Source organism: Antechinus flavipes, chromosome 2, assembly GCF_016432865.1.
Source record: "Antechinus flavipes isolate AdamAnt ecotype Samford, QLD, Australia chromosome 2, AdamAnt_v2, whole genome shotgun sequence".
Classification (NCBI taxonomy): Eukaryota; Metazoa; Chordata; class Mammalia; order Dasyuromorphia; family Dasyuridae; genus Antechinus; species Antechinus flavipes.
In genome coordinates this window covers 579451967-579464991 of record NC_067399.1, presented here as the reverse complement: position 1 = coordinate 579464991, position 13025 = coordinate 579451967, and the positions used below count along the sequence as shown (strand labels likewise).

The 13025-nt window shown below is 32.6% G+C and overlaps 1 protein-coding gene across 10 annotated transcripts in view; it reads right to left on the bottom strand.

Moving 5' to 3' along the window:
* The window catches only part of BTRC (beta-transducin repeat containing E3 ubiquitin protein ligase), a 190852-nt gene that overhangs the window by 129772 nt on the left and 48055 nt on the right, over positions 1 to 13025 (bottom strand). For 6 of the 10 annotated variants that reach the window (XM_051981257.1, XM_051981250.1, XM_051981253.1 and 3 more), the window contains one exon: positions 2741 to 2848. The exons of the other annotated variants lie outside the window; for them this stretch is intronic. In XM_051981257.1, coding sequence (XP_051837217.1) covers positions 2741 to 2848 — 108 coding nt within the window. The remainder of the gene's footprint in view (positions 1 to 2740; positions 2849 to 13025) is intronic. 10 annotated transcript variants of the gene reach the window in all.

Here is a 13025-nt window from a genome sequence, read left to right as displayed (position 1 = left end):
ACACACCCATATACGTGTATATGTATGCATGTATGTATATATTTACTAATATACACCGCACATACCCACATATAACCAGACAAACTGACGATGATTTAAATGCTCTCCCAAATTTCTGCTGCTATAAGTGAAAAGTTTTAAAAATCTTCTAGGATGCTTCCTGTGTTTCCCAAAAGAAGGAAAAAGAGTGGGAAAAAACAAAAAACAAAAACCAAAAACAGCAACCTTGTTCTCCTCTTAAATATTAGCCTCATTTTAAAAAATGCAAATTATTATTTCAAACATATTTTTCTATTACTCTACCTCATCATCATTAAAAAAAAAAAGACCTTGGTGATACAAAGAGTTCTCTAAAATTTTACAAAAAATACCATCCAGCTTATAAAAGTAAGTAGCATTTATTGAAAGGACATGAATAAAATGAGCACTTTTTTTTTACTGAACACTCACTCTGCATAAAGCACTATACACAGGCTGCAATTTTATCACACCAGAAACAGCAAAGTAAAAGTAAAGTAAATGTCAGATGTGTATTTTCTTTCCCTCCCTTTGTCTCTCCTTTCCTCTCTCCCTCTTCCTCTCTGTCTCTATTTCTCACTCTTTCTCTCGACCTAATAATTTGCTGATTAGGAACCCTAGCTATATTGCTGAATATATCTAGAGTTGTTTCCTATTCAACAATGCAATTTTTTTTTTCTTCTAAAATACCTTTGTATATCTAAATGAGTTTCCAATTTAGGTTAGTTTTTTTTTCCCCTCTGGCAATTAAGTTTCATATTTTTAATTAGATATGATTATATTTAATGTTTCTATAACATGGCTATGTGAATCAATCAACAAATATTTATTAAGTATGTTTACTATATGCATAGCATTAAAACAGGTACTACAGGGAGATTAAAAGACCATATAGGTCCAATACAGGCCATATTTCAAAAAGGAGAGCTACAGGGGAAAAAAAAAATAGGCATACATTTAAAAAACAAATCCCAAAACACAAAGCATAGGCCACACATAATACACACACATCAAATATATCAGAAAAAGTGTAAAAAGTATAGCCTATATTCAAACTAATATGAGACTCCTCACAGAAAGCCTGTTTTGTAAATTAAATAGCCATGGTGTTCCATATTAAAGGAGATTTGTTTAGAGCAGAGTTCTGGACCTAGCTCCATCACCAACTAGTTCCATCACCTTAGGCAAGTCATTTAACCTCTTCGTGGGTCAGTTTCTTCATTTATAAAATAAGAATTACAATATAATACAATGATGATGACAATAAAACCATACATACTGTGCTATACAAACAATACCTTTATTTGTATTGTGAGCTCAAAATATCTTAGGTTAAAAAAATTTATGATTACATGAATCTATACAAAATTAAAGTTTAAATTCTGGTTATCATTAGTAAAACCAGCTATGCTTAATATGGAAACATTGCTAGCACAATAAATAGAAGACTAGCTAGGGCTTCAGGAAAATCTGGATTCAAACTTTGCCTCTGCCAATATTTGGCACTCAACTCAAAGTGCTCCAGACAACTTCTCTTAAGATAATATTCTGTAAACTGTTGATAGTATATTTGGTAGTATCTCAAACCAGGGGTTCCCTACCTGAATGAAATCCCAAGTCCAAAACTACAACAATAACAAAAAATATTAGTATTAGCAAAAGAGATTTATTTTAATGTTAAATTATAAAAAACAAGGAGAACCTTGCAAAATTATCATTGCAAAAATAGTAGGAGCAACAATTATTAGTACTTACACAGGTTATATAACTAAGCAAAATCAATTACATTCAGAATGTTGATTTTCTCACTTTATCTGGGGTTTAGACATAATATATTTTGTATATTACTATCTTATATTGAAAGCTGGAGATCAATTATACCATAGATTGGCAAAATATAACAATTTCTATATTATATATTGCAATCAAATGCTGACTAAAAATCCTTCTCCAAAATTGGAGGATACAGATTACAGTTTTATCTGTCAAGAAAACCACTCAAATGTCCCTGCGCATACACATATAAACGTTATGAATGTTAGCTATCAAATTAAAACTAAAGTTTCTGCCTCTTTCTCTACTCTTCTTTTTAATCTTTCTTCTATAGAAACTTGGCATTGGCCTAACTCTGAAAGGAATTTCCCCTATAGGATCCATTAAGACCACCATTAGTCTTCCTAGATTATTTTAAGTTTAATACCATCTTCATGGACTTGCAACCATTAATTAAAGTGTAAGTAACATGTGGTCTTAGATGGGAATGCATAATACCAGTAATCAGAAGGCTTAATATATTATATTCCTTCAATGGTTATTAAAAAAAACACAGATGGCAATTCAATCAACTGCATATAATTAACTGATAAATTCTATAACGTGGCTTGATGTAGGTCCAGAGAAAACATTATATGTTGAAGTTATTTGCTGAGATTCCTTTTAAAGTTCAATATTTTGCATTTAATAGATTTGAAAAACAATAACCAAATCAATGTCAATTTTGGCAAACTAATCATATTCAATAAATGGAATGAAAATATTTTGGACTACATAAATCTGGATCTACATGAAAAGATCATTAAAGAAGCATATAAAATGACATGAAAAATACCTAAGATATGAAGAAGAATAAAATGAATGTCAGTAAAGAGTGTGAACGAAGAGAGAGGCACACTCACACCCATGTACATCCCTCCCGTCCCCCCCACAGAGACAGAGAAAGTACCTGGAAAGCTGTGAGTGCGCCAGTCCCTGGGTTATACAGGCATCGCAGCGAAGGCATGCTGTCCGCCAGGCTGGAGCAGCCCAGCCACAGAGACCTGGGCATAGAGCACTGCAGAGAGAGGACAACTATGAGATGGGACAGTATGAGACAGGATGGCACAGATTACAGGAACTTTAAAGGCATGGCTGAATTGTGTCAATACAGTTACAGCTGGCCTTCAGGACAGAAACATCTTCAAGAAATATGTAATACTAATTGGTCTACCCCCCAAGAGAAAAATCAAAAAGGTCCTTAATAGCAAAGGGAAGAAATGGGGGATAAAGGGAAGAAGGAAAGAGGGAAAGATGATGAGAACAGAAGATGGCCTAGTGCAAAAATTAAATATTTAATCAATTTTTTGCATCACTGTCTATGTCTTTGCTCAAAGGAAAATTACACATTGCCCAATTAATCAACCCTCTTTCTCTGTGCACAGGCAGTCACCTCTGATGTACTACAAGGTGAACAATTCTGCAAAATAAGCAGAGGTGGTGGGGGGGGGGGTGTTAATCCATGGCAACATTTTAATATTATAAGCTAGAAAATAAAACATTTCAGTAAACTGAGACTTCTTAGAAGACAGAGAAAAGAAAAAAGGAAAGGAAATATAATAACAACCTTGGGGGCAATGATAGTAACTAACTCTCTGACAGTTTGCATGTGTTTTATGTGTTTAGTTACTCTGCTATTCATTAACCAAAATGCATCGTTACCATAGCAGCTGCCTCTTCATCTTTCCAGATGGATCAAAAACACAAAGAGGCCAAGAAACAACTAAAACAGAAGAAAAAACAACAACAAAAAGCCCCCACAATGCTGTTCCTAGTATTTAAAACCTAACTAAAAAGTAGATAAAATACTAATAGATATACCAGAATATTCTCAGCACCAAATGGTCCAGGAAAACTAGGAAAACTTTTTACTAGGCTAATGTAATTATTATCTTAGAGATTTATAAAATATTCAATCCTTTACTGTGATGTTTAACATGGTTCATTTATTTCCATAATTTACCACAAAAATATTTAATGAGAGAATATCTTTGTTCAGAAGATAACCTTAATATCTTGTTATTATTTGTGTTTGATTAGAGTAAAAGCTAAATATCTCGCCATCATGTGTATGAAACATGAAAAAATTTCTTTTTAAAAAAAATCATAAATAATGCTAAATGATATTTGAAATTTTCAAAGATTTAAAATGATGACAAACAACATTTTTATATTAAACAAAAGCTTTTAAAACTGTAGATTTAAATTAGATTATTATGTTAAACTAATATTATTATTAACATCAGAAAATAAAATTTAATATATGACCCACACCATTTAACACTGTCATATATTCTGTTAGGAGGAAAAGAGATACTTAACTGATGAGAATTCCTTAAGTTTCTCTTTAACAATTATAGAATTAATAATCCCAGAGCTGGAAAGGTGATACTATCTTTATTTTATAGATTAAACAATTGAGGCAAGGAGACTTTTTTATGGTCACAAAGTTATTAAGCAATAAAATGTGAATTCAGAATCAGGTATACTTAGTTGTAATATTTCCATTACAATATTTGACCATCAATCCTTGGGAATCAAGGCTTCCTATACTTTAAAGAATAACGAAACATTTATCAGACAGCACCAATCTTAGTCATTGAACTGTTAGTTAATTTCCTTGCCTCTAGTCCTTCCTTAAGCTATCCTGTATGTAATAGCCTAGAATATCATCAAAGGATCTATGATATCCTACATGTGGATACTTCTTCCAGTTTTGAAAACTGCAACCCATTCATTCCTTTTCATCCTCTTTAACTCTCATCCAAGTCATTTTAAGAATATTCCACAGAGTTTAACAGCATAGAAACCTTCTCTTGAGTCAGATATTCTTAAACTAAGTAAGGTGTGTGACCTTAAATATTTTATAACTATTTACATAAAGTAAGTTTCCTATATATGTATTTTACTTTTCATAGGCATACCAGACTGCCAAAGGGATCAATGACACAAACAAGGTTAAGAACCCTTCTTCTAAATTTTTGTCTAACATTATAAGGGTACCAGTGCAGCACTTACTCTGGTTATTCCTCCTTTTCCAGTAATGGACTGGAGATACCATGATGAAGTGGACCTGTGATTTCATCAATGGCTGCTGCTGATTTCTTTTTACCAGTATAAATACTTACTTTATAACATGCCTGTCTTGGAGAATTTTTTATGGGCACCAAGAAGTTAAGAAAAAAGAAAACAACCAGGTATGTGTTTGAGGCAGACTTGAGCTCAGTTCTTCCTGACTGAGAACAACTCTATCTAAAAGGCCACATTGCAACCTTTTTTTCCAGTCTTATGTTTTTTCTAATGACATCTTTTATGCTACTTTTTGCACGCAACTCCTGAGTTAAAGGCAGATTGGTATATGAGAAAGACTGCTGAATTGTGAGAAAGAGCCCTGAGTTTGAATATTGGCTCTTCTGTTTTTCTACTTATTTGACCCTTTTCAATTCATTTAGCTTCATTTCCTTATCTATATAATGAGGAGGTTGAAATAGATAGTTTCTAAAGTTTCTTTCACTTTTATATTAAAATCCTAAACTGGAATCTACTAACATCCAACATAGTTTCTTCATTGCCTCATGAGGTCCAACTTTAATTGTTTGAAGATGACAGCACTTGGAACAGTGATGTAACCTGTTAAATTTTTGTTTCCGAGATAAGATCAGAGCAAATGAAGATACTGTAAAATTTCCCAAATGTAATCCCGCCTACTTTCTTTCTCTTAATTCAATGCAGGACACTGTGTAGTTGCAAGTGGCTGTTTAACACATTTGCACTGATGGCCAAAAATTCAATGGGCTGTCCACCCAAGTGCAAATCAAAGACAAAACAACAGCTCATCCTCCTGATTTTTCCTGTGTGGATTATTAGGCTGAACTTTTTTAAGTGTCTGTAAATCTTATTTGTGACACAATTAGTATAATCTTTCTCAAGCATCTTTTCATTATGTCACTATTCTGCATAAGAAATTATGATGATTAATGGCAGTTTTGCTGAATTTTTTTTCCTCTTTCTTAAAAAAAATCTTTTATAAGGCATAACATGTTGGAAGAGGGGAAAAAAAAAGAAAGGTAATGAAGGTGATATTTAAAAAAATCAATAAAATCTATTTTTTTTTTTTTTTAAATTAGCTTCCCCTCCTCTCAAAAAGTAATTTATGGTGATTTGCCATTATCACTCTCTGAAATCCTAATTCTTGGTCACCATCAAAAACCTCTAAATTTAATTTATCCTTTTTAAATTCATGAAACTGATTTGTCAACATTTGTTTCTTGGGCTGATACTAAAAACAGGTAGTGAATTGGAATTCAAAAGTGAAAAGGAGAGTTAAGTAGCTTATATTTGACAAACTGTATATGCTCTTAAGTACATTTCTTCTTGAAATAAAGGCCTTTCTTTTTAATAAAAATAATTTTTCAGTAATGCTAAATTTCCAGGAAGCATAGACACTAGAGTTTCCAAAGAATTACAGCTGCAAGGTGAGATGCAAGTTGTACTTTATGGGTGATAGTAGGCTGTAGCATATTATCAATGATAAATTGTACAAGATAGGCATTTCTTATCAAGGAAATGGATGACTAGAAAAGAAGCTGAATTAACAATATAATGAAAGCAAGGGTGCTACAATGATAACCAAATATCAAGAGATCAAGGGAAAGTTCCCATTATGTTGCACAGCTGTGGAAAATTATGGGAGGACAACAAATAAAGAGTTGCAAAGGATTATAATTTAATTTGTACCCTTAAATCCTTATTTTGAATTGTATCCTTAAATCCTTAATTATTTAAGAAGATCAGTTAAAGCTTCTAAAAGTGTGGGAGACCCCATATGGGGTCATGTAATAAGGTGGGGGGGAGGGCTCAGATCACATAAAAATTTCTCAGGTGAAAAGGGGTTGCAAAGTGGAAAAAATTTAAGCCCTGATCTAAATAACTTACATATATAGTACCAAGAGCTACCAAAATGAAAAACAACTTAATGTATGTGTTCACTAAGTTTTTCTCTTAAGTAAAACATGATAAAAATGAAAATACTTTAATAAAAAAAATCTAGCATTGTAAAATTAAAATATGGATTACTGAATGGATTCCCACTTCACAAGTCAAGACATTTTGCCACCATTTTAATTTCAATCAACTTTGCTTTTCAAAACTAGACCAAAACTTCTACTATGAATTTTTTTAAAACAAAAGTTATCTCCTAAGAAGTTTTCTGTTTTTAAAATTTGGCACTTAAAAAAAATCCATGTACATATATTCTCTCACCTTTGATAATCAGAGAAGAGACAGCCTTAGTTACTTCAATGGGAATACTAGTTAGTGCCCATCAAGTTCATGTGAAAGAATTAATTTTCAAAGCAATCACATCTCAACTACACCCTGCCATTTTGATTGAATGAAGTGTATGTCACAAATCCTCCTCATTCTTCTTGGAGAATCCTGACAGCCAAGGGTTGGCTTTATCTTGTACTTACTATAAGAAAACTAAGTACCAAAATGTTAGCTGGCCCCTGCTGATCCAACATCTAAAAGTAATAGAAGTTATAAAATCAACAATTTTTTTTTAAGTAATGCATGAGTTTATGTATTCAGAAGCCATGGACCAGAATAATTATCTTTTCACTAATATCACCTATAAAATTTAGGCCAGTAGAACTACTTAATAAACCACAGGATGTATTTAGAATGCACCTATGCAAATTTAATGATTCTTCCTTAAAGATTTTCATTTATTTCAAAAATGACACTCCCTATCTCACAAGGCTACCATGAGAATAAAATAAGACACACTTTCAAATGTCTTGAAAGATGTAAGGCATCGTATCATTGTAAGATATTGTCATTGTTATCTCAGTGAACAATCTTTCTGGAATCCCAGGATTATTAGCATGAAAATTATAACAAGAGGTTTTGAAAAGATTACTTACAAAGAGTAAGCTATTTCTATCTAGAAACAATTCAATTCACAAATATTTGTTTATTATGTAATATATACCCATTGAACTAGAATGACAAATTTTGGTTCCTGTATTCAAAGACTTACAATCTATTTCAGGGTAGGGGGGAAGAAAATGAACAATGCAAGGTAATATATGCTTATGAGTCAAATTATCAGTATTAGAGGATTTTAGAAGCAACCTATCAGTAATGCCTGATATAAAAGAAACAACAATGATAACTGTTAGACAATGAACAAAGTGGCTAATAAACATATATTATGGATAACCCTGAAAGTTATAAAGAGGTTGAGACTCAAAACAGTAGGAAAGAGTCACTCAGTTTTTTTGAGCTGCGAAGTGACATGATGAAATAATATTTAAGAAAGATTAAACTAGTAGTGGATTTGAGGATGAAGAGTCTGAAGTCTCTGGCTTCATTTCTTTTATAAGGTGAACCAAGCATGGAAGAAAATCTGTGCAAAGACATGGAGATAGGAGATGAAATACAGATGTGAAGGCAGCAAAAAAAGCTAGTAGCTGGACCATAGAGTGAGAGGACATTTAAGGAGACAAGAAAATTAGTTTGGAACTAGATAGTGAAGGACTTTAAATGTCAAGATTTTATATTTTTTTTTCCTAGAGGCAAAAGGAGGTTAGTGGAAATTATTAAAGTAAATCAAGGCTTTAAGATCACTTGGGCAGCTGGATGGACAGACAGCCAAGGAGACCAAACAGGAGGTAATTACACTAGTGCAAGTAAGAAAGATAAGAAACTGAACTATGGTAGTAGTCCTATGAATGAAGAAAAGGGAATGTATGAGATATGTTGTAGAGGTAATATGGGCAAGATCTGGTAACTAACTGGATATATGGAATGAAAGAATGTAAGATGTCTCACCTCAGACTGGGAATCTGAGTGCTTGAAAGAATAATGCAATCTTTGACAGAAATAGGGAAATTCAGAAAGTGATAGATATGGAGTAAGCAGGGATAAGTTCTGTTTTGGACAAGTTGGTTTTGAGATCCTTGCTTTAAAATGTCAAAATAATATTAAGAAAAAATGATAAATGTTGTAGATCATATGGGAAAATTGAGACCACTAATGCATTGTTGATGGCATTGTGAACCTATACGACCATTATAAAAAAGCAATTTGAAACTATGCTTAAAGGGCAATCAAACTATGCACACTTTTTGATATAGCAATATTACTAGGTCTGTATCAAAAAAAATAACAAAAAAAAGGGAAAGATCTACATGTGCAGAAATATTTGTAGCAGCTGTTTTTGTATTTCCAAAGAAAACTAGAAATGTTCCTATTCATGAATTGGGGAATAGCTGAACAAATTGTGGTATATGAATGTATTGGAAAAGTATCATGTTTTAAGAAATGATGAGCAAACTGATTTCAGAAAAACCTGGAAAATATTTACATGAACTGATGCAAAATGAAATAAGCAGAATCAGAACACTGTACATAATAACAGCAACATTATGTGATGATCAACTGTTTATGAGTTACTTCTTCTCACCAATACAATAATCCAAGAAAATTCAAAAGAAGTCATGATAGAAAATATTATCCACATCCAGAGAAAGAATTGATGGGAGTCTGAATATAGATCAAAGAATACTATTTTTACTTTTGCGCGTGTGCGCATATGCGTCTGTTTGTGTGTGTGTGTGTGTTTTCCTTTTGTTCATTCTTAAATCCAAATCTTTGCATGTTTTTCTAAATCAACTACACCATTTCCTACAACCAAGGCAATATTCCTTTCTAGATTAAAAACAGCATTTTCTTTCATTTGAGGTTAGTTTGAGTAAATATAATAATCACAATGGCATGGTTGCTCAAAGTTGTTCTTAAAACAATACTGCTATTACTATGTATAATGTTCTCTAGGTTCTGTTCATTTTTCTCTTCTGTAAAAAAACACATTTTTTTAAATCTGCAAAACTCTGCCTTCTTACTCTCTTATTCCAATTCCTCCAACAGACAAAAAAAAAATTGCTATAATGAAGCAAAACAAATTTCCACATTGTCCATGTCCAAAATAAAAATCTTCTTTTGCCCTCTATTTCTTTACTTTTCCATCAGGAAGTGGGTAGCATGCTTCATTATTAGTCCTCTAGAATCATGGTTCATTATTACATCGTTTAAAATTCCTAAATCTTTCAAAGCTGTTTCCATTTGCCATATTGCTGTCATTGTATAAACTGTTCTCATGATTCTATTCACTTCACTCAGCATTATGTCTTCCCAAGTTTCTGTGAAATCACCCCCTTTCATCATTTCTTGTAACACAATAGTATCCCATCACATTTAAATATCATAATTTGTTCAACAGTTCCCCAATTAAGGATACTTTCCCAGATTCCCATTCTTTGCCACCTATGAGAACTAAAACTATTTTTGTACATCTTTGAATCTGTTTTTTCCTTCCTTTAATGTTCTCTTCCACTAATTCACCTCCCCCACTTCTTTCCTTTTCTCTATTGAATGAAATGTATTTCTGTACTATGTGTGCACATTTTTCTTTCATCAGCTAGTTCAGATGAATGAGGCTGAAGTCAACTGCTCTCCTTAACCCCTCCTCATTTGTACAACTGTTTATGTAAAATACCTTCCTTTAATTTTCCTTTTTACTCTTCCTCTTCCCCTCTTTCCATTCTTCACTTAATATCATTAAAATACTTACATCTATAAAAATATAGGATCTTTTTCTGGAGGTAAAGAATCGGAAATTGAGGGGATGCCCAACAAGTTATGGTATATGATTGGGATGGAATACTATTGTGCTATGAGAAATGACAAAACGAATGATTTCAGAAAAACCTGAGAAGGCCTGCATGAATTGATACAAAGTGAAGTGAGCAAAACCAGAGAATCACATAAAATGACAGCAATATTGCAACTATGATGAACTGTGAAAGTATAAACTACTCTGATCAATATGAGCCAAGACAATTCCAAAAGACTCATGACAAAAAATGCTATCTACCTTCACAGAGAACTAACGAACTCTCAACACAAATTGAAGTGTGATTTTTTCACTTTTTTTGTTACTTTTTGGTACAATATGGCTAATATGAAAATATGTTTTGCATGATTTCAACTGATATAATATTGCTTGCTTTCTCAATAGATGAGGGACAGATTGGAGGAAGGGAAAGAATTCGAAACTGGAAAACTTTAAATATAAATGTTAAAAAAAATAATAATACATTTAAAGAAAACCAATAAAGATAAGTTAAAATTTTTTAAAAAGATTTTACATACTTGGGGGGAGGGGGGAAGATCATTAAGATATAACATTACTACTCCCAGGGTTTATCTAACTGTATTCCCTTTATGATCCTTGATGATGAGTGTTCAAAAGGATCACATGTACTATCTCCCTCTATTAAAATGTAAACAGTTTATTCTTACTTAGTACTATTCAATTAGTACTATTTATCCATGTTTACCTTTTTATGTTTTTCACTCCTTTGAACCTTAAAGTTTCTACACAGCTCTGTTTTTTCATCAGGAATTCTTGGAAGTCCTCTTTTTCATTAAAGATACATTTTATCCTTAGTTTTTCTGGGTATGTTTTTCTTGACTGTAAGTCCATTACATTCTTTTCCTTCTGAAATATTATATTCTAGCTCTCTAGTTCTTTATAGTATTGTTCTTGTTCCAAACCCAGTTCCCAATAACAACAGAAGTCTGTCTCCTTATGTCAATCTGGGCAAGATAAAGGTCTCATTGTGACTTTTTCTGGATTTCCCCAGAAAAATGTGGTCTGATACATTTTCTAGGTTTAGAGCGGTTAGGATAGGGTATCAGCTACACTGCTTCTTGCTATTCTGCCATCTGTAATCTATGCTACAATAAGCTTTTTGAGGGCAATAACTATAAAATTTTTCAACTTTACTTATTCGGAATCTAGTATTGTACCCTGCATCGATGAAGACTGAATTGAATTAGGTGCTCATCATACAGAATCTTTGATTATACAGTTTCTACTGAAGATAAGAGTTTAAGTAAACAAACAGGGGAATGGGTATGGAACATGAGAGCTGAAGGCCCTGAGTTCAAATTCTTCCTCTGCCATTACTATCTGTATGACCTGTTGGGGTCACAAGTCCTTTATCTATAAAATTAAAAGGTTGGCCTAAATAACTTGTAAGACCTTTTCCAACTCTAAATCTTTTATCCTAAGATCCTTGGAAGGAAAGACCTAAAGATAAAATAAGTAACAACATATAATGAAAGCAAACTCATAGAGTATTATGAAATTCATATCTGAAATATTTAAATGCTTTAATCAAGTTCCTGTAATAGGGGAGTTCAATTGTGACCTAATTTTAGGATCTTCCCTTCCAAGACTGATTTTTTTTTAATTAAGTAAAAGAGATCATTTTCTATCTTATTTCTTAAGCTAGCCTTAATCACTGATTGGGTACTGCCTTGGTCAAACTGGGACCTGTTAAAAACCTCAGCTTAAAAAGGCCGTCTCCTACTGAATCTGGGGTCAGCTCCAGTTATCCAGAATTATATCTTGTCACTGGACCCAGATGGCTCTGGAAGAGAAAGTGAAGCTTGTGACCTTGCCCAGCCCTCCCTCACTTAAATTCAATTCACTTGCATGTCATGGCATCACCTCTCTGATATTATAGTTCTCTTCAAGAACAAAAGACAAACAACAAGGCTTGAATGGTCAGTCTTAAGGAAAATTATTTGACTGTGGAATTCTTGCTTTGTAAATTCTTATAGCTGGCTTTTAGGACATAAAACTGGTGAACAAATGTCAGTGACTTATTCCTTAATTGGGCCAAAAATGAAGACACCTTAATGAAAACAAATTGTTTTATAAGCAGTTGTTATGGTAACCAACATAAGACTATGTTCAAATAAATTACTGCAAATAAACCTGATTTGCGAGTGAAATCACAGAAAAGGTCTTCAGGGTTATTTACAAAATAAATTCATTGAGTTTAGTTTAATGGGAAAAAAATTAAAGGAGATTGTCATTTAAAGAACAAAGAAAAATGCACAGTGACATGCTATATAAAGTAAGTGAAATAAGGTAGAATGTTGAGTTACATTTTTGGAAGGCTTTATTTTCATTATACTTCTAGCATATCATCCAAGGTACTTTTTTATTTTTCCTTAATTTTCCCTCCAAGAGCTCTGAAATCTACTCTACTCTAAATTTCTAATTGTTTCCAGTCCCTTAAAAGAAGAGAAACTCAAAGGCTAAACCCCATCTATTT